At 51.1% G+C, this 18904-nt stretch overlaps 6 protein-coding genes across 6 annotated transcripts; 3 read left to right on the top strand and 3 right to left on the bottom strand.

Annotated features, from left to right (window-relative positions):
- Positions 1 to 832: 832 nt before the first annotated feature.
- G6M90_00g084600 (uncharacterized protein) lies at positions 833 to 1183 on the top strand (the record flags this gene model as incomplete). The annotated part of the gene is made up of 1 exon (XM_014688190.1): positions 833 to 1183. The coding sequence occupies one exon, from the start codon at positions 833 to 835 to the stop codon at positions 1181 to 1183; it is 351 nt and encodes a 116-aa protein (XP_014543676.1).
- Positions 1184 to 2373: 1190 nt separating this feature from the next.
- On the bottom strand, positions 2374 to 3728 carry G6M90_00g084590 (uncharacterized protein; the record flags this gene model as incomplete). The annotated part of the gene is made up of 5 exons (XM_014688189.1): positions 2374 to 2702; positions 2765 to 2889; positions 2961 to 3423; positions 3487 to 3523; positions 3585 to 3728. The coding sequence occupies 5 exons, from the start codon at positions 3726 to 3728 to the stop codon at positions 2374 to 2376; spliced, it is 1098 nt and encodes a 365-aa protein (XP_014543675.1).
- A 3920-nt stretch (positions 3729 to 7648) lies between these two features.
- Positions 7649 to 8737, bottom strand: Eogt (EGF domain-specific O-linked N-acetylglucosamine transferase; the record flags this gene model as incomplete). The annotated part of the gene is made up of 1 exon (XM_014688188.1): positions 7649 to 8737. The coding sequence occupies one exon, from the start codon at positions 8735 to 8737 to the stop codon at positions 7649 to 7651; it is 1089 nt and encodes a 362-aa protein (XP_014543674.1).
- Positions 8738 to 9885: 1148 nt separating this feature from the next.
- Positions 9886 to 12024, top strand: G6M90_00g084570 (uncharacterized protein; the record flags this gene model as incomplete). The annotated part of the gene is made up of 4 exons (XM_014688187.2): positions 9886 to 9955; positions 10065 to 10329; positions 10482 to 11231; positions 11358 to 12024. 4 exons carry the CDS (start codon positions 9886 to 9888, stop codon positions 12022 to 12024), a joined length of 1752 nt encoding a protein of 583 aa, XP_014543673.2.
- Positions 12025 to 13081: 1057 nt separating this feature from the next.
- On the top strand, positions 13082 to 14017 carry TRYP_11 (Trypsin; the record flags this gene model as incomplete). Its single annotated transcript, XM_014688186.1, has 3 exons — positions 13082 to 13339; positions 13435 to 13628; positions 13699 to 14017. 3 exons carry the CDS (start codon positions 13082 to 13084, stop codon positions 14015 to 14017), a joined length of 771 nt encoding a protein of 256 aa, XP_014543672.1.
- A 965-nt stretch (positions 14018 to 14982) lies between these two features.
- G6M90_00g084550 (uncharacterized protein) lies at positions 14983 to 16638 on the bottom strand (the record flags this gene model as incomplete). The annotated part of the gene is made up of 4 exons (XM_014688185.1): positions 14983 to 15442; positions 15502 to 15556; positions 15616 to 15664; positions 15742 to 16638. 4 exons carry the CDS (start codon positions 16636 to 16638, stop codon positions 14983 to 14985), a joined length of 1461 nt encoding a protein of 486 aa, XP_014543671.1.
- Between the last annotated feature and the right edge of the window lie 2266 nt (positions 16639 to 18904).

Raw genomic sequence — 18904 nt, 5'->3', positions numbered from 1 at the left:
AGATGAATTGAGCTATTGCTCTAAGCCCTGCATTGAGCCCTTGTCATATTGATCGAGTGGCGAGGCTCAACGTAGAACCCAGCATTTCAACGACACATGCTCAAGGAGCCAAACTTAGTAGAAGCCATACATGGGAGAATAAGAGTGATAAAGCGTAGTCATGAAATAAGTTGGCGTTGCATTCAATTCTCGATAAATCGACCCAGACTTCTTTATGAGTGCAGAGTAGAGATGAGACGGGGCCCGAGACATGCATGCAGCTCCCAATAGATATACTCCAAGCAAACGGACCCTGATTGTGTGAGTCGCTGAGGAAATGCCCGAAGCTATTACTCCAGGCTCGCGGCATAATGTCGGAACGATCTGATAGAAAGCATAGACCCATACAATGTATATGAGGCTGCGTGTAATATGAATCCCAATACGCTGATATGCTAGAATCTCTGGATTGAATGTGTGTATATATAGGTGGTATTGTGCATCGATGGAGGTTTTTCTCAAGAGCTAATGTAATTTATTCTCAGGCACCTTCTGCCTACACTTTTACCTCTTGTCCCTCCTTCAAGATGAAGTTCCTCCCGCACTTGGGCCCCTTCTACTGGCCACGACTGCCTACGGGCAAACCAACTTGAAGCGGGAAATAAATAAAACTGACGAATTTGATGTGTAGAATAGTAAAATGATCGAGGAAAGCTCATAATTGACCCTTACAAGGTCGATTCGCACGCTGGAAACGGTCGTCCGCGTGTATCTTAATCTCAACTGCGCGACTGTCTTCTACCAAGTTCGAAATGAATTGACCGGGTTATCTGAAGCCACTACGAGGGTCAAAATGGACAAGATTCCGTTCAGGGGCATCACAACCGGCACTTATAAAAAGCCCATCAATCCCGCCAAGAGTCAAGCGCTATCCATGACTATTACCAAAGGCTGGAGTATTGGTGTAAAGATTGCCGTTGACTCGTCTGTTAGCCTGGGCGACAGCATCTCCTATGAATGGTCCAAGTCACTGAGCACTACCAACACCCTCGCCATGGATGTCTCTACTCAAGACAAGTGGCCCCCTTTCCACGAGTGCTATCTGGAGGTCCGGATCTGGCATGCCAAGTTCAAGGGAGAATGCGACAACTTCCCCAGGGCAGACTGCGGCGGTGATCTACAAGTGGTATTTAAAAAAAGTTAAACAAGGAAATCATGGCATAATCTGGTCTGAAATAAATATATTGAACTATGAGATGGGATAAAAATAAAGCGAAATATTACTAGTACGCGACAGGGTGGCTTATGACTAGGATAGATAGAGCATGGTTCTACATATTGATTTTATAAGATTAGAATATCGGAGACTTTATATACTTACTGCTTATTTTAATTTAATTACCATAGATATATACGGCGAAAAGCTTTGTTTAAATTATCAGAAGTATAGAATTCATGGCTATCTTCTTCGCGTGGATTATCTACGGTAATAGAAGTATAATACAGATCCATGGAAAACACCTTGGTCTCTTATTTACATAGTTAATGTGATGTTCCGCACTAGCGCCTATCCTTGCTTGTTTAAATTAGCTGCATAGGATCTATTAACAAAGTCGTAAGCGACTTATTTGATTCGTACCCTTTTGCCTTTGTAGTACTCTCGGTCGGGTTTGTGCCGGCACTCACGAGGGCCCCGGTGCAGCTACTCCCTGTTCGTTAAAAACCAAATAGGCTAGCAGGGAACAAGGGCTCACGTTCCAACGGCTAAGATTAACTCTCTGGCGAGTTTTGGTAGAGCGATGGTTATATTTTATGTATTAGAATTTTGACCAAGAAGTTTAATTACCTTTTAGTAAATTGTATACATTTTTCAATGTATTACATATTGCAAGGCATTGCAATTATTGGCAACGCTCTGCTTAGTCTATTATGTTCAGGCCTATAAATATACGCCGGGGGCAGCTATTATGCCAGATTTAACCCTTTATATAGAGTTTCTAGCTGCATTAGCTATTATTATTGGTACGCATCTATTCTTTCATCCTTCCCTTTAGATGATGATAATCCCAACCCCTACCCAACCCTAACTAGATAGCCGGGGTTTCTGGAACTAGCGAAAGACAGAAGAAAGGGTGCCATATTCGACAACAGGCCGACCATCATCTGGGACTCGGAGTGGCATAGCAGCTTCGCATCTGCTAGTATTATCGGGGTATCTCATGGGGATGTTGCCGTCTGTAGCACGGGTAGGGCTTGAATAGCCACAACCAAGGAACTACTCCGGACAACGGAACGGGTCCGTCGAAGTTCATCTTTTCCTCGGCCATCGTACTCGCGGGATAGAGTGCTGAACAAGATTCGGAATCCAGTATCGCAACATGAAAGCACACGCCTTCACACAGCAGTACTTTGCGAGTGTCCTGAATCATCTTGACCCGGTAAAGTTTCCGCGTCACATTCCTCATGATGGATACAAATCGGCGTCAAGCTAGAGGTGTGTTCCTTGAGCGCTAGTGAGCTACCCCGTCCGATGGTCATGGTTGCATCTACAGCCTCCATGCCCAGCTCGGCGTCGTCTGGCAGACTACTAGGGCGTCTGGAACTCTCCCCCGGCTGAAAGGCATTACTCGAGCGAGTCGGGCGGCTCGCCGCCTTGCTCGCTGACAGAGAAGCAAGGCCGGGAACGAATTTGATAAAGATGGGTCGCAGCAAAATGAGAGAACCTTGTATCTGGTGAGTAGAGCGTTGCCACGTAGCAAATATGGCGGTGTTTCTTCCCACGTACCTACAAAGACGGCCAGATGGAGCTCGACACCTCCCCAAACCATGCACAGGGCCAGGTCATAGGGCAGCTCGTGGGGATCGTAATTCTGAGATTCGACGATTTGGAAAATGGACGCAATTCCGACCCTAAAACGGCACAGATGAGCAAGTTGCGGGGGCTGGCTGATGAGGCAAAAGCACGGCCGCAAGAGACGTACAGAGACCCGGTGGCAAAGAGGCCGACGACGGCAATCTTTTGGCCAAACGGGAGCCTCATTCTCGAGACTTCGTATATGGGGAGAGCCAGGATGATGAAATCCATCGAGGAGTGGGTGACATCGGTAGCGAGGTAGTAGGCACGCACATTGGTGAAACACGTGGCATCTGGGATATCCTGCACCCAGAATGCCTGGATAGGCCTGCAGCGTAAAAGAGTGAAGAAGGTTCGTATCGTGATCCAGATGGAGCACAAGGTGATGAGAATCATGATGGGGATGCGGATGGAAGCGAATCGGAAGACGCGGAGGAAGAAGCACAGGACGGCTATCTTGGCGCAGAAGATGGCCCACGAGTACAAGAACTCGCTCGTCCACAGGATCAGGGTCGACTTTTCCGTGTAGTAGTCGATCAAGTCTTGGCTATAGGAGCCGATGGGCTGGCCGAGCTTGAAGCACGTCGCCCCTGGGCCGTTGTGAGCATGGCGACGAGCCTGAGAGCAGGGCGTTATTCGATGCAGACACTTACACACAATGAGGTCGGCCGTGTAGCCCAGGGCAAAGATCTGGGGATGCCACGGTGAGCAATGAGCATGCAGGGCCGGAAGCGGTGGACGGTCGACTTACCAGGGCGGCGACGGCGAAGCAATCGTCGCGGCCCATGCCCATGCGCGTCATCCGCCTGGCCTTGAGACGCAGGATGACGGCCAGGACGGAGGCGGGCACGGGGATGACGATGGCGGCCCAGACATTGGGAACCAAGCTCGCCATGCTGGGGATTGGCGGCGACGACGGGAACCGCTACGACGGTGACATGACGGATGTCAAAGGTAAATACGTGGGGAAAAAGAGGGGCGACGGCGAGGGTGCCATGCGGTTAAATAGCATCGAGGGCCGTATCAGGTCTGCCGGGGACGTCAGACGACAGGGCGAGAGGCGCATTTGCATTGTTGTGTATCGCCGCCTCGAGACTCGAAGAGCGCCGCCCAGCGTTGCCGCCTCGACGCGTGATTGGCGCCGGCGGGTGCGAGCTGACAGGTCAACGGTCGACTTGCTTGCTTGTTGGGCCGAGAGTGAAGCGTGCTGACGACAATGGCAGTCTGGGCGAGAGGCAGGAAGCGTCAAGTGATGTGGCGCGCTGCCGGCCGGGCGTGGTTTGTGAGGGCGAGACGCGGCGGTGGCTTCAACATTGAATGTTGATGCGCGGATATTCAGCGTGGCGGCCCGCTCGGTGACGATGCTGACCATGGCCAAGAATAGGCGCATCCAATGCTGAGGAGCAGCGGCCCAATTGGTGAATGCCTGCATGTGGCCAGGTCGAGCGTCTCCCGGACCGTATCCCGTACCTGTACTCGGTACGCGACCCGAATCTCACCTCCTCCCATTGCCAACATGGACAAATTATCAAAGGCCACATGAGCGGCAAACAGCGGAAAGCGCGGGCACAAGGACCATCAGCTCTCGACCAGACGATGAGAACCACGAGAACTGATAAAAGAGCCCTGCGCCAAACTCGGCAACACTCGACGACTCGACTCCAACTTGGCACGTCCCCGGCCGTGCTATTCCTGGAGAGATCGCCCAACGGCCCCGGCGCCGTCTCGGTCGGTATTGAGCCAACATTGAAGCCACCTTGTACCTGGAACAATAAGGACCGTGGTGGGGGAAGACGGGGACCCTTTCCCATTGTCAGAGACGCAGAGCACGGTCGCACCGCCGACAAGAAGGGAAGAAAAAAAGGTTGAACCAATTGACAAATTTCCCTGCAGGGCGCGGCGTTGCGCCAGCATCCAGTCTCGTCCCCGAATTACCAGAAAGAGGACTGCCGTCACATCTGTCATCCCGCGGGGGCTGACTTGTACAATCGGCCATTGTTTGGACGCTCCGACTCATGTATGTACATGTATACTAATAGAGGCCAACTGGTGGGACAAGGCTTGGGAACCAGATGGTTGTGCCCCCTTTGGACCACCGAGACGCCGAGCCATCATCATGTTGGCGTCGGACGCCGTGTCTTGATTGGTGGCTCCAGATGTCGTCTTTTTGCGGTCGACCTGCCAGGCAGCGAGAGTGCTAACCGTCGGCGGGCAGGCAAATGCCATGCCGGCGAACCGTCCGGTGTGTTTTATTGGCACATCATCCTGCGTTATTTTCCCTCGTCCCTGTGCAACATGCCCGTCTGCAAGCTTGTGCCGGCGTGGTCGTCGACGTGAAGGGCTGGCTGGCACAGACACTCTCAACAGAAAGAGATGGTCTGTCCAGATGTCGGTTTTTGCAGGAATTACATCTACGAGGCGACTAGGGCTCTTGCGAGATTCAACCACGACACAAGCATGAGCCTCCCTGTGTCATCTGACTGACGCGAGTGTCACGGCGTGGATGCGCATCGCGGTGGCGGCGGCAAGATCGGCAGGCAACAGCAAGGGCCACGGTGATGGACTGGCACACCAAACAAGTCGTACGGCAGCATCTCCTAGGAGGAACAAAGCCGACGTGGCCAACATGTCGCTGGTGGCAAATGGTGGCAGCTATCACCGGGCCAGACATCCGTGGACGGTGCCATAGGCTTCGGATCAAATGAATCCAGAGCATCATGGAGCACTGCGGCGTCTCATCCGCCTCGACAGTCCAATGAAGAAGATGGGCAAGATTGCGTTGCTCACCGACTCGGACTGGACAAGCGAGGAGCACACGGAGCACCTCCTGAACAATGGGCATTGTGTGGCAACCCGTTCCCCGACCGGTGCGACACATCAGAGACATTCCTAAGGAGCTCCAAAAATACTCGGCTTGCAGACCCCAACTCTTTGAGTCCTTTTGCTGGCCCCCAGTTGCGGCCGGCGACGCTGCATCGCCCATCTTCGACATCTTCGGCCCAGTCCCGGGCGCCCGCTCGATATCTTCGTGATGAGCTTCGCAGTGGCATCTCGGGGCCTCTTTTGCGCTCTGCGCCTTGAGTGGCAAACACGAGGCGACGTCTCAAGACGTGCTCCCGAGCTGTCATGGGCCAGTTCCTTGTGTTGAAAATAAATTCTTAGTGACGTGCTTGAGGGTGTAAACAGGCTGTACCAGTCTTATCTTGACCTGGGAGGGAGGAAAGACAGATACATGTCATCGCCTTGTTGCTCAAGTGCTGCACGTATCGTTCAGCCGTCCAAGCTTAAATATCAGACCTCTACCGCAACTTCAGCCTCTCTCAGGATCAATCGACGCTGCAAAATTCTCCCGCTTCCATGATCTGGCCAAGAAACAAACCTTTTGTGCCCATGGTCGCGCCAGTGCGCGTCGTCGTCGAGAGCATCACGGATTGCCATTCAGAGCACGCCACTACCACCACCCGGGTTCGTCGGCAATACGCCCTCTCTTGCAGAGCGTGCCATTACGATTACGGTTGGCGAGCTGTCTGGTTTAGATTTTATTCAACCTATTAAGCAGTGACAGTACTGCTATTGTGGTGCTGTAACCTGTTGGTCGAACATCGCCGTCTTTTGGTACATAAAGTCTACTTTGGTAGCCCTCGAGCGAGCGGGTAGACCCTGGTGCTTCTCATCCGCCACGACATCAATTGATTCTCCCCATCTCACCAGACTCCATGCCCACAAAAATTCACCACTGTCAAGTTCGTACGTACGCAACCATCCGGTGCTGTCCGCGAACGCCGACGTTCCGGGAAGACTCTCACGGCCCACGGGGTTAGCTCTGTGGAGTTCTCCACTTATTTGCCGCTGGGCGGACCGGACCTGCTCCCGGCCGGCCACGCTAGACACATCCGTGCAAGTCGCCGGCTAAAAGTACCAGGGATGAACGGTGGTGAATGACTTGTTCGTAGCAGAACCTCGTGTCGTACATGCGAATGAGTACATTGTCTCGACATTCTTGATGGTAGTTATGACGTATAATTGCTCTTCTATGTCGTCTAAAGTACAAAACCTTATCGAGCCGTTCCAACGGCTATCCTACCACCATGATGCAGACTCTGCTCGTCTTTTGTTCTATATACCATTCACATCACGGCCAGTGACGCCTTGGTACTATAGTCTATAAGCCACAAGAGTCAAGCGGTTTCGGAAGCAGGTCGTGGACGCTTTGCCATTCTAGTGGAACATGGCAATAAGAATCATAGCGGGCGGTGCAGCTCTGCAGCCAACCCTTTCCTTGCCACGTGCGGATAAGCGCAGCCATCGGTATGTTGGACGCTAGCAATCGGGATCAGCGCGGGAAGTGGTCCGACTAATATCCACTCTTGAAGGGTATGAGTAAACAATGTCGGCCCAGGACGGAGTGTGATGTGAATTTGCCACACACGCTAGGTGACACAATTTACACAACTCGTAAACCAGGCTAGAGTAGAACGTCCCATCCTCAACGGAAAAGCTAGAAAATGGCGCATTCAGCATCAGTGGTAGAAAAAAGCGTCGAGTCTGGATGCTTCCCCTTGTAAAGCCAGAGTTGCGACGCAATCTGCCACCAGCTGCTTGTCATCATCGTCGTGGTCCGCCAGCCCGTCCGCAGACTCGCACAAAAGCAACTCTACGCTGCTGGGTAGAGAATACCACTCCACCAACCCGTTCAACAATCTCCAATGAATCCGGACAAGCCAGTCCAAGTAGGATAATGGTCCACCAAGGCCCATCACTTCCCAGACCCGTCTATAAGCTCCCGCCTCCTCTTCAGCCCTGATGACCCAATACTCATACAGCGTCGTACGTCCTTATTCCGTTATTATACAAGCCTCGCACCGCGCCGTCAATCAAACGAACAAATTGGTCCTCCTCCATCTCAACCGCATCAAACTGCCACTGCGAATCTCCAGAAGCATCCCCATGCATCTTGGCATGGGTACGATGATACTGGTGGCCCAGCAGCTGCGCTAGATTCCGGAAGCCCATGTGCGCAAAGTCGCCGGGCAGAATCTCCACGACAGCAGACCCCGGCGGCAAGAACATGGTGTGCGTGAGACCGGCCCCATGCACGCCTATGAGAAGGTCCGTCTCGCGGACGATTTTGAGCTGCTCGGCAAAAGAAAACCCGGCAAAGTCGACGACTTCTATATTCAAGTGAGGAACGGCCCTTTTAGCCGACGCAATGAGCTCCGTCTCGTTGATGAGTTTGCGGGTATTCGTCCGGCGGATAAACTTGGCCACGACCTCTTCCTTGCTCCGGGGCGGCGTGGGCACGTCGTAGAGACGCAAGACGCGCGAAATAAAGGCTTTGACGAGTGCCGACTCGCGGCAGTCGAGCTTAACCCAATCGCCTTGCCAGAGCGTGTTGCTCCCGCCGGAAAAGGGTATGATAATGTCGGTGGCGGGTTCGGAGCTGTTAAGTTCGTGGATGCGCCGGATGGGCATTTTGGCAAAGAGCCTCCACATGTCGACAAAGGGGCCGTCTTCGTACTCGTCCAGGAATATGACCTGCGTGGACGGTGCCGCGGCGGGTGATAGGTACGACTGTTGTGAGGTAGGATCCGCGCTGATCTGTAGTACGTCAAGGGTCCACGAGAGGCTGAGCAACTCCATCAGGACGTGCCACAGATTGCCGGGCCCTTCTCTCTTTACCAAGATGCTTGTTGTGCGGGACCTCTGGATGCGAGAGTTGGCATCGAGGAGCACGGCCTCGTTGAAGACTTGCCCGGGCCCGGTGTCGTACCAGTATTGCGTCAGGTTATCTGGGACTCGCGGCGTGTCCCTCTCAAGTTCTTCCGGTGACAAGTCGCGCAGCCGGCATCCGAGTCGAAACTTGGACTCGCCGGCGTCATATGTGGCACCTCGTCCATGACACATGGCGTCATGCCGCTCCTCGGTGGTTATCGACCAGAAACAAGAGAAGCTCGGGGAGGTCGGGGTGCAGTAGGAGACGGAGGATGCGCGGGCATTTTCGAGAAACTTGACGCCAAAGCGTTCTTGGCACCACTGACTATCGGAGGGCTTTGGTGTATATTCCAATGGCAAGTCGAGGCTCGGGCGTGGAATTTGGGGTTTGTGCGCTTTTGGACTCTGTACAGGCTGCCATGTCGGAAGGAAAGCGCGAGATGACAGAGGGCCGTGTTGGTATAGTATCGCCAAGATGAACAGTGCTACTATTGCCAAAGTAAGCACTCGAAAGCGTCGAGAGGGAACAGGAAGCATGATAAGGGTATACACACGACCGCGCCGAAAAGGCTCACCCCATGGCTTCGTCGACGATTCAACGTGGGTTGGACACGGAAACTTGCTGCTTTATGGCAGCCATTGCGCTGGCCAGCCGCTCTCTAACCGAGCACTGTTGGCCAATCGGAACGAAGTCGTTTAAAAAAAAAAGGCGAAATGAAAGAAATGAAAACTACTCGCCCGAGTCTGTACTCGGTACGGAGTTACACCAGACGATGGGCTGAGTGGTCTGGTTCCACTCAGCATGCACGGAGCCGGATCCCCGAGGGCGACAAGGCGAGTTTACAGCCCATGGGCCATGTGGCGCTGCCTTGTTTGTCTCATCATGTTACCGTGTCAAAATTGTGGTGGGTTGGTAGCGCAGTGATGAACACTCTGCGCCCATGGCGTGGAGACGCAAATATGCACGATGATCCCGACTCGGCCAGTCTCAGCCCATCTCACCCGTGTCTCCGGCCTATAGGATCAACTGCCTCGACCAGGGGGCTGTTTCCGCGGCTAGCAATATGACAGATCCTCCCGGGCCACTCAAAGGGGCCGGTATTCTACTCCGTACTACATAAGATGGGAAGAAAAAAGCTGTTGGGTTGCACAAGACACATCAAAGTCGGCGGCAAGATGCGTCGGCGACTGCAAGTCCAAAGGCTGGCCGAGGAATCTCATTTCCCGTCCCACTGACTGCTGGCCTGTAAAAAGTCGTTATTTTGTGACTCTGTACTCCGCGGCACACTGTGCAGCTCCGTATTGTTTGATCGTGTAGCTCACGTTCTGGTTAGCGCGCCATGGGTATCGAGGCAACCGAAGTCTTGTTGGATGCTGTAGACGTGCTCGCACCAATTCGGTTTTTCACAGGTACATGAGAATCCTTCTTGTCGCCGGTTGAATCTCACTCTCCCCGCCTTCTTCTGTACTTGAATTGTCATGTCTTCTCCCAGCCGTTGCGCAGTGTCGTCTGATATAGTCTTTGCCCCACGAATTCTACAGGACCGCAAACGCGGAATCTGGCATACGATGATGCCATTCTTTGCCCCAAAGCTGCTGCTTGAGACATCATGGACTTTGCTGCTTGCCATCTTCCTGGCAGCCGGCGTAGTCGCGCAAAACTGTGTGCCGCCGCCAATAGCGCTTCCTATCAAAAACGTCACTTTATCGACGGGCAAGATTCAGCGAGGTGTGTTCCTCACTGTTGCCGAGCCCGAACAGAGCTTTGCGTTTTTGCCCTATTGGTAAGAGTCTTCTTTTCTTCTGTTCTGTTCTGCTTTTTTTGACCAGAAACAAATCGTTTGATTTTTACTCATTGATTTTCCCTCGTCTTTCCTCTCTCGTGACTCGTGAGTATGAGTGACAACGCAGAAACTAACACTGGAGTCTTCACAAGGCGAGTGAACAATACATTTCTGTACGGCCCCGCTTGTGATTCCTTGAATCTCACCTGGGAAGGGGACTCGTGTGTGACCTTTCGAGGAGGCGTCTATAAGCCAGCCGATTCAACTACCAAAGGCGCGCCGCCATCAAGCTTCAAGCCACCTACGGAGCCGTGGAGCTCCAAGACGTACAAGTTCTTCTCGGAAAAATTCAACGTGGCTAGCAACGTGAGCTTGGACAACTTTGTCTTTGCCAATCCAGTCGATTACACAGGGTGGGATTTGCAGGGCTACGACCCTTTGAACATGATTGGCATGGACAGGGGCTCAACCCTCATGTCCACGTTGCGAAGCACCGGACGTATTGCGTCTTCAGCATTTGGATTCTGGTGGGGGCTCGACGGCGTTGAAGACGACGACCAGCAACAGGGCTCATTTGTATTAGGAGGCTACGACAAAGCCAAGACGTACGGCGACGGCACCACTATGCTGCTCAGTCACCACCCCGACTGCCCGACAAGCATGATGGTCACCATCCAAGACATCACGATGAACCTGGCAAACGGCACAGACGCATCCATCTTCTCCAAAGAAAACGGCGGCACGGCCTTGCTGGCCTGTGTTGTGCCACAGCGGGCAACTCTCATGGACATGCCTCGATCTCCCTACTTTGACAATCTGCTGGGTATCATTGGCAACACCGAGGCTGGTAGATCCACGGGCATTGACTGGTGGACCGTCATCATGGAACCCTCACTCGGCATGTAAGTTGCCATTCCCTTGCCCTGACAGCCACAATCCTCGCTTCCTTTCTCTTCACGCCGTGGCCATTTCCTTCAACGTCAGACACCGAGTTTCTCTCTGCGCAGCGGTGATGCTGACCGGTCTAGTTACAACGGAGGCATCACGTTCAAGCTCGGTGGCGGCATCAGTATCAAGATACCAAACCACCAGCTCGTGGTTCCCGAGAGGAAAATAGACAAGGATGGCAATCTGTATGTGAATGCCTCGCGGCCCGTCATCCGCATCAACTCTCTGCAGAATACAACCGCCAACGTGCTGCCCATCTTGGGGCGCTATTTCCTCACCGGGGCGTACCTGATGGGCAACTCTGGCGCCGGCAAATTCACCATCTGGCAGGCAAATCCAACCACGGACCAGAGTCTAGTCGCAGTCAACGACGGCAACGAGGTCTTTGATCCCAGCAAGACGTGTGCCACCACACCTACGGCATCATTAAGCCCAAACGGTCCCGTCGGCGGAACAGACAAGGCGTCTGGGAGCAGTGGCAACTCGACGCTCTCGTCTGGTGCGGTAGCAGGGATAGCTGTTGGGGCTGCTGTGGCGGCATTGGCCTGTGCCGCGTCCATCTGGCTGTTTGTTCGGAAGAGGCGGGCGTCCTTGAACCAGCAGCAAGGCCGCCGGACCGAAGACGCGGTGCGGGAACCCAAGGCCGATGGCGAGGCAGAATATCCGGCTCGGGCTATTCCTCATTTTATCCCGCAGGAGCTGCCGGCGGTTGGGAGGGAAGACCCGCCGATGGAGATGCCGGGCTGACCTGTAACTCAACGGTGATGAAAACGTATTATATTGTTACATGTAGTTGTATTAATTGGAGCATTAATTCGTTATTTCTACTAACGTAATGGAAAAAATCAAAAAGGGGGCCGAATGATTATGCAAGACCACTAGCAACACTGTATTTTTGACGTACCAGGCTCGGAAGCCGTAACTAACTGCGCGATATACGATACGTTGAATATTGACACTAGCCGAGTTGGTGATGCATCACCGCGCGCGCCGGCTTATTTATTTGTATATCATTTATCCAAATAACAATAATACTCTTGGTTACGATGCTTGGCGCATTTCATCGCGCCCATTCCGGGCAAACGCCCAACCATCAAGGTCTTCGTAAAGGGAAGGAGTCTTCCATATCACAGGGAAAACTGTCAATATAGTAACCCCTGTCATGCGAGTTTAAAGTCAAAATGGCCAACCAAAGCCATCACCACGTCACAGCGTCCTCGTCAACTTCCACTCTCTCCTAGTTCAAGGCGAGGGCCCTCCGTGTTGCGCAAGTTTCCCATTCTTGGGCAAAACGACTAAACTCTTTGGGACAATATTACTCCAAGCGACAATGCCATCGCTCTTGGCGGACAACTTCCGTTATCGCACTGCCGGATTCGAAAGGGCTATGGCAATGGGACCTTCTATGTTTGTAGAATACCCATCAGCAACTAAGTGCACGAGCCACTTGAGTCAATCCACTTGGTTGCCAAGTCGAGTCCACTTAGTTGCCAACCATTAGTTAACCTCTGCGAACCATTCAACTTCCTTAATGATCCAGATAGAGGGCGACTTGGCTCCGCCGACTTGTTTACACCTGCCGTTTTAAGCCGACTAGGACGCTTTGCCACGCGAGCTTGTCGATCACCTCGTCCGTGCAGACGAGCAAGGCATAGAGTATACGAGCTGGGAACGCTGTATAACGGAACCATTTCGCATATAAATACGACTAGTCTTCCAACATGGAATTGACTCGTCTAACTCTAATAACAAGCTTCTTCATACATTCCTTGTCCTTTGGATCATCGCCGTTTCCAGCACTACAATGGAGCTCAAGTCCCTACTCGCTGTTTATCTGCCCCTTTGTGCGGCTCCCTTGGCTGCTGCACGGCCTGCATCAAATGCAGTGTTTATTGTTGGCGGATCGCCTGCTGAGGCCGGTGAATTCCCCTTCATCGTCAGCACGTTGCGCAACGGGCGCCATTGGTGCGGCGGTGTCTTGTTGAACGCCAATACGGTCCTCACCGCGGCGCATTGCGTCGAGTCACAACCAGCCATCTCGCAGGTCCGCGCCGGTTCTCTCGTAAGTTATGTTTGCTTTCTCCTTGTATCAATGGGAGGATTGCTGTTCTTTTGTCTCCCACTACCACAACTCACCTAAAGCTAAAACACACCTAGGCCCATGCTTCCGGTGGCGTTGTTGCCAATATCTCCTCTATAACCCCCCACCCTAAATACGAAGGTTTGGGATATGACATGGCCATCGTGAAGCTATCAACACCCATCGAGGCGAATGGCACCATTGGCTACGCCACATTGCCAGAGGCAGGCTCAGACCCTGTGAGTGGCGCCGACGCAACTGTGGCAGGATGGTAAGTATTACGAAGCGGCTCGCATACCCTACGTGTTATTCTGGAGATGAAATACTGATTTTTGAACCAGGGGAGATCTGGAGTACGCCGGTCAGGCCCCAGAAGAGTTACAAAAGGTTACTGTGCCCGTCGTTGATCGTGCGACATGCTCTGCGGCATATCAAGCGATCCCCAACATGCCGAATATCACGGACGCCATGTTCTGTGCTGGTCTTAAGGAAGGAGGACAAGATGCTTGCAACGGTGATAGTGGTGGCCCCATCATTGATACCGAAACCAGAGTTCTGATCGGAGTTGTGTCATGGGGTTATAAGTGTGCGGCGCCCAATGCTTACGGAGTCTATACCAGGCTGGGCGCGGACATCGAGTTCATCAAGAGCCACTTGTAAGCCGAGAGCCGGACAGTCATCAGACTTTGAACAAGGGCTCTTTGAGTAGGAGATTATGCTGCTCAAGTCTGGTGTTCAGTACAATACGGTATCTGTCAGCATTATCTCATCATCTCATCCCTTGAATTCCAGTCTCAAATTTACATTCGACATGGCCCTCCTGCTGGGTTGAGCTGTATATAAGAACTAGTTTCACATACATGGCGCAGTCCATGAATATAGAGAGTCAAATAAAATTTTCGGGATCCTCACGAGTTAATAGCGTAATTTTGCCGGGTCAGACACAATGCAAATATAAACGTATGGTGTCACACGGAAAGGACCTGTTGGATACACAAGGGCCACGATCACGGGACCTGGGGCAAAGTCCCTCACTGACTTCTTGTATTTAAAGAGGTCTTTAGTTAATAAGTCCTTAAGAAAAACCAAGGACCTTTAATACCAAAGACTGTTATGAGATGAATTGAGCTATTGCTCCAAGTCTTCCTTGTTGAACTCTTGTCACATATGGAGGGCGACCCAAATCGAGAGCTCTGTCACCAGGATTGGCTTTACTTTTCAGGGAAGCCCAAACCCCCGCCCCGGCATAAAGACAAGCCTCATTTTGAATGATTCAAAGTCACAGACAGAGTTGTAGGTGCATGCCTTGTCAGGGTTCCTATATGCCTGGAGTGTTGAATAAATGAATGAAGATTGAATTGTGTGCCATCTCAGCCATCTCCACCAGGGATGTGAGACACTCCAGACATGCTATCTAAGATGTAAAATAGGGTACAAAACAGTTGCTGAAAAGCCTACCTAGGTAGACAATCCAACCGCAGAAAGATACATCGTGAGATGCTAGCCAGCCATGACGCTTATCGGGCCCTTTAGGATACCCGCATCAGGGTAACCCTAGTCACATAATTTATAAAACAACTTCGTAAATGGGAAAGAAAATAACGACTGTTGGTAAGGATACATGCTCAGACACCGTCGGCCAAGCCTGTACCGTTTTGCTTGTAATAATCGGCCACCCACTCCTGCATCTGAGACACCACCCCGTCAATGACCTCCCGCGCACCTTCATTGATCCTATTCCCAACATTGAGATCATTACAGTGTGCAGCCTTGGGAATGACCCACACAGGGGCTTGCTTGGTGGACTTCAAAGGGCCTCCAGGTCGCGACTTGGACGAGACGGTAGCTGGGGTCCAGGGGTCATACTCCCCATTCACCCACATGAGGCGCGTCGTGTTGACATGATTCCAGCCGCCTGTCTTTAGGTTGAGCTGATCGACTGTGCGGCCCTTGTTGAGACCATAGGTAGAATTGCCGACGGTAGGGAACATATCTTTGCATTGAGCCAGGAGACTGTCGCGGGTGAGGGCCTTGGATACGAGGCCGTTGTCTGAGCCAGGACCCCAGACTTGCCACCACTCGAACCTTTTTCAACATTAGATGATTCCGGGGCTTTAAATACGTAGAAGAAATCATGTACTTACGGCTCGTTGCAAAGAAACCACATCCAGAGCGGCTCGTCGGAGTCTTCTTGGTCTTCTGACGTGCTGTTACGTTCTCTCATCACTTGGCAAACCCCCCGAGGGCACGCTGTGTACCAACCCCCTCTGGTCCTGGGATGGTGACATTGCTCCCAGACCATTGATTCTATAGGAGAGGTTCCGTATTAGCTTGGTTAACTCGTCCGGGCATGGGACGGTCATAGAGGAAGGTCATATGCTCACCTCGACATAATCGCACATCTGGTTAAACTTGGTATAACCGCTCGTGAAGTGGGTGTTTTGCCAGTCTCCCAGCGGACTCGACAGCACGTTGGCAAAGTTGCTGTCACTGGTGTTGCTACTGCTATTGAAGAGCGCCTTGAGCTCCTGTTTCTGGTGTGTGGTGCCATTAAAGAGGACGTCATCAACATGTGATATCAGCCTTTTGAAATCGGAACTGCAGTTGCGTGGCATGGCTTGCTCGATGGGACTAAAATATTCCCAAAAGGTTGAGACTGCCTGAACGACGGCGCTGGATGCATGGTATGCCCAAAAGGTACCGGGTGCTAGGACATTCGTCCAAGCCGTGAGAGCGCCGGGGTACGAGCAGCCAGTCAGGACCCAAGGAGCCTTGTCGGGCTTTGAATCACCATGGGAATCAAACGGAAGATACACATTATTAGCGAAGTAAATAAGATCTTGGATGGAATTGTCGAGGTTGAGATGCTGCAGAGTCTGGGCCGTCAAGTTCTTTCCAACGGGAGAACTGCCACCCCAGTAGCGATGCTCGAGAGTGATGGCTGCAGCCTTGTTTGTTTGGGCAAAAAGACCAGTCAGGGTCGAGTTGGAATGGTTGACGGAATTCTCGTCGACGGCAGCCTCACCGGGAGCCTCGAGGATGATGGGCGATCCTGGGCCGCCGTAGTAGTCGGCGCTCCACCAGAATCGCTGTTTGAAGGTGCCAAGACTGGGATTGTTGTGGTCAATGAGTTGGTCAAAGAGGCCGGCTTTTGGAGCGGCGGTGCCATTGTTTGATCGTGCTGGAATGTGGCTGCGCCGGTCATATTTGTGCGAGTTGCCCGCGGCTGACGAGCCTACAAGCAACTCGGCAAGTACTGCCGCGAGAAACGAGATGCGCATCTCGGTGTAGATAAAGAACAGTAGGAGAGAACACGGATGAGGAGATTTCAGACGTAAGGATGCTTACGGTACTATCATGATTCAGAGGATGAGAACAGGTCAACAAGACGTATGTCCAAGTTATATACCTTTTCATCGCAAATTAAAATCTGCTATTATGCTACGTCTCTTCGCCTTCATCCGGGCGTCATGTGTATGGAGGCACAGGCATTCTTCACACGGCGGACGGGCGTCTACCACAGCCTTTCCCGGCTGCAATTAACAGACATGGCCGTGTGAAGACGTGAGGTCGAGTGCAGAAAATGCGTTCATCGCGAGTAGTCAGCATTCTGCACCGCCTTATTTTCTCAACATGGTTCACCGGGCGTTTCTCGATGTGTGTGGGCCTAGCAGGGTTATATAAAAAGCTTCGCCTCACTGCCCGGGCTCGCCAGGGCAGACAGTGGGGACTTCAAGGCAGAATTGCCAGCAGTCAATGAATTACCAGCTGAAATAGGCAGGAGACAATTGGCAAAGCATAGATTGAACAGGACTTTTGAACCGATGGCGGCGCGGCCAGAGTTGGTTTTCTCAAGGGTCTAAGCAAATACAGGGTTGACTCTGCTTCACCATCGTACTTGGTTCGTATCTAATGTGGACTTGATCGACATAGGCTGATTATGATCCCCGGCCGAATAAACGGTGCTACGAAGTCTTACAATATATGCCATACGAGTTCCACTTTAAGCAGATTTCCGCATTTCGCCATCGACTTGACCTTGAAGCACGCCCGAAAACAAGGCGAAAAAGTTGGGTCATGGTCCACACATGGTTAAATTTCATGTTGAGTCTGGTTTCCTGATGCTGTCGGCTGTGCAATAGGACCCAGGGCCTGATACCACAGATTTAACTTGGCGGGCGGACTTGATAACCGACTAGGTCCGATGCCGACGCGAGCTCTTGCTATAAATGTAAGCAAAGCTGCTGCTGCTGATCAATTTGAGCTTTTTGAAGCTGTTGAATTTGAATTATTTCCTAGAGCTTCTTGTTATTTTCCCCTCTTGAAGCCCAGTTTATAAGCAATTGTATTGCGAGTTTTGTTATAGCAACTCCTAGCGTTAGCATCTAAGCGGTGGGATATTAACGCTTACACGTTTATAGTAATCACCTTATCTAGAGACTAGAAACTTTATTCTTTAGCCGTGGCCCGTGGAACTAGCACCAAATATACCTTATACCCGTTTTTTCAAACAAATTTTAGTAGCATGTTAATAGCTTGTTAGTAATAGTAGCGGCGACTAGCCATGTCGCTTTGTAGTTGATTTACACTAGACACTTTGGGAAACTCGTCTAGTAGTTCTAAAGTGCCTCCTTAACGCTCCTCAGGTATAAATCCGTGGGAAGTGCTCCTATAGAGAGAAGGGCCAGAAGAATCCTGCCTATCGGTAAGAATAGGGTTGCAGCTAGTGGGGATGTAATCTCAAATACATGTATCTTTAAAGGCCTCCATGTCACTGGCTCTATCACAGGCCTCTTTAATTATTTTATCACGCAGGCTTGGTTGCTGAAATATAACACAAGGTAGCTATAGCGCCTTGTCCATCTTAGCCCCTATATATGCTTTGAGATTATCATGATTTGTCTCGATGTTTATAATCTTATCTGGTTCGAGTATTTCTGTGGTTATTGGGATGCTTCGTCAGGTCATAAGAGTACTGGCGAATCAACTGGCCTACTATTTTAGAGTGGCGTGCTATAAAGATAAAATTAAACTACTTGACTTTAAAACAAATGTACAGGTTTACCGTAAATATACCTTTAATTATAAAGGTTATAATATTAATTTTTAAAGGATAAAATACTGCTTTTAAAGGATAATATATAAAGTACTAAAGCTAAGTTTAGTTAGTTTTACCCCTTTATATTAATATTACCTAACTAAAGCTTTATAAGTATAGTACTTATTATAATTATATTAATATATTTAATATACAACTAAAAAGGCCACTCTTTTACCTATTCTCAATATAAATTATTAGGTACTTATAAATATTTTATAGTTAGCTTTTACTATAAAATAATAAAAATAAGAGAAAATATGCAAAATAAAAATAAAAGCAGAATTAGATTTCAGCTACTACGAAACTTCAACTTATATGCTTTGGCGACCAAAGATAGCAGCCACTAACGGTCGTGGCGTCGTCCGACAGCCATAACAAAGACGCAGGCAGGGTTGGGGGTTGGGTGGGTTCGTTGAGATCTGTTGGGAGTCATCCCCATAACATGC

The sequence above is a fragment of the Metarhizium brunneum genome, chromosome 5 (assembly GCF_013426205.1).
Source record: "Metarhizium brunneum chromosome 5, complete sequence".
Taxonomy (NCBI): domain Eukaryota; kingdom Fungi; phylum Ascomycota; class Sordariomycetes; order Hypocreales; family Clavicipitaceae; genus Metarhizium; species Metarhizium brunneum.
The sequence above is the reverse complement of the archived record's forward strand: the minus strand, read 5'-3'. Positions and strand labels throughout refer to the sequence as shown.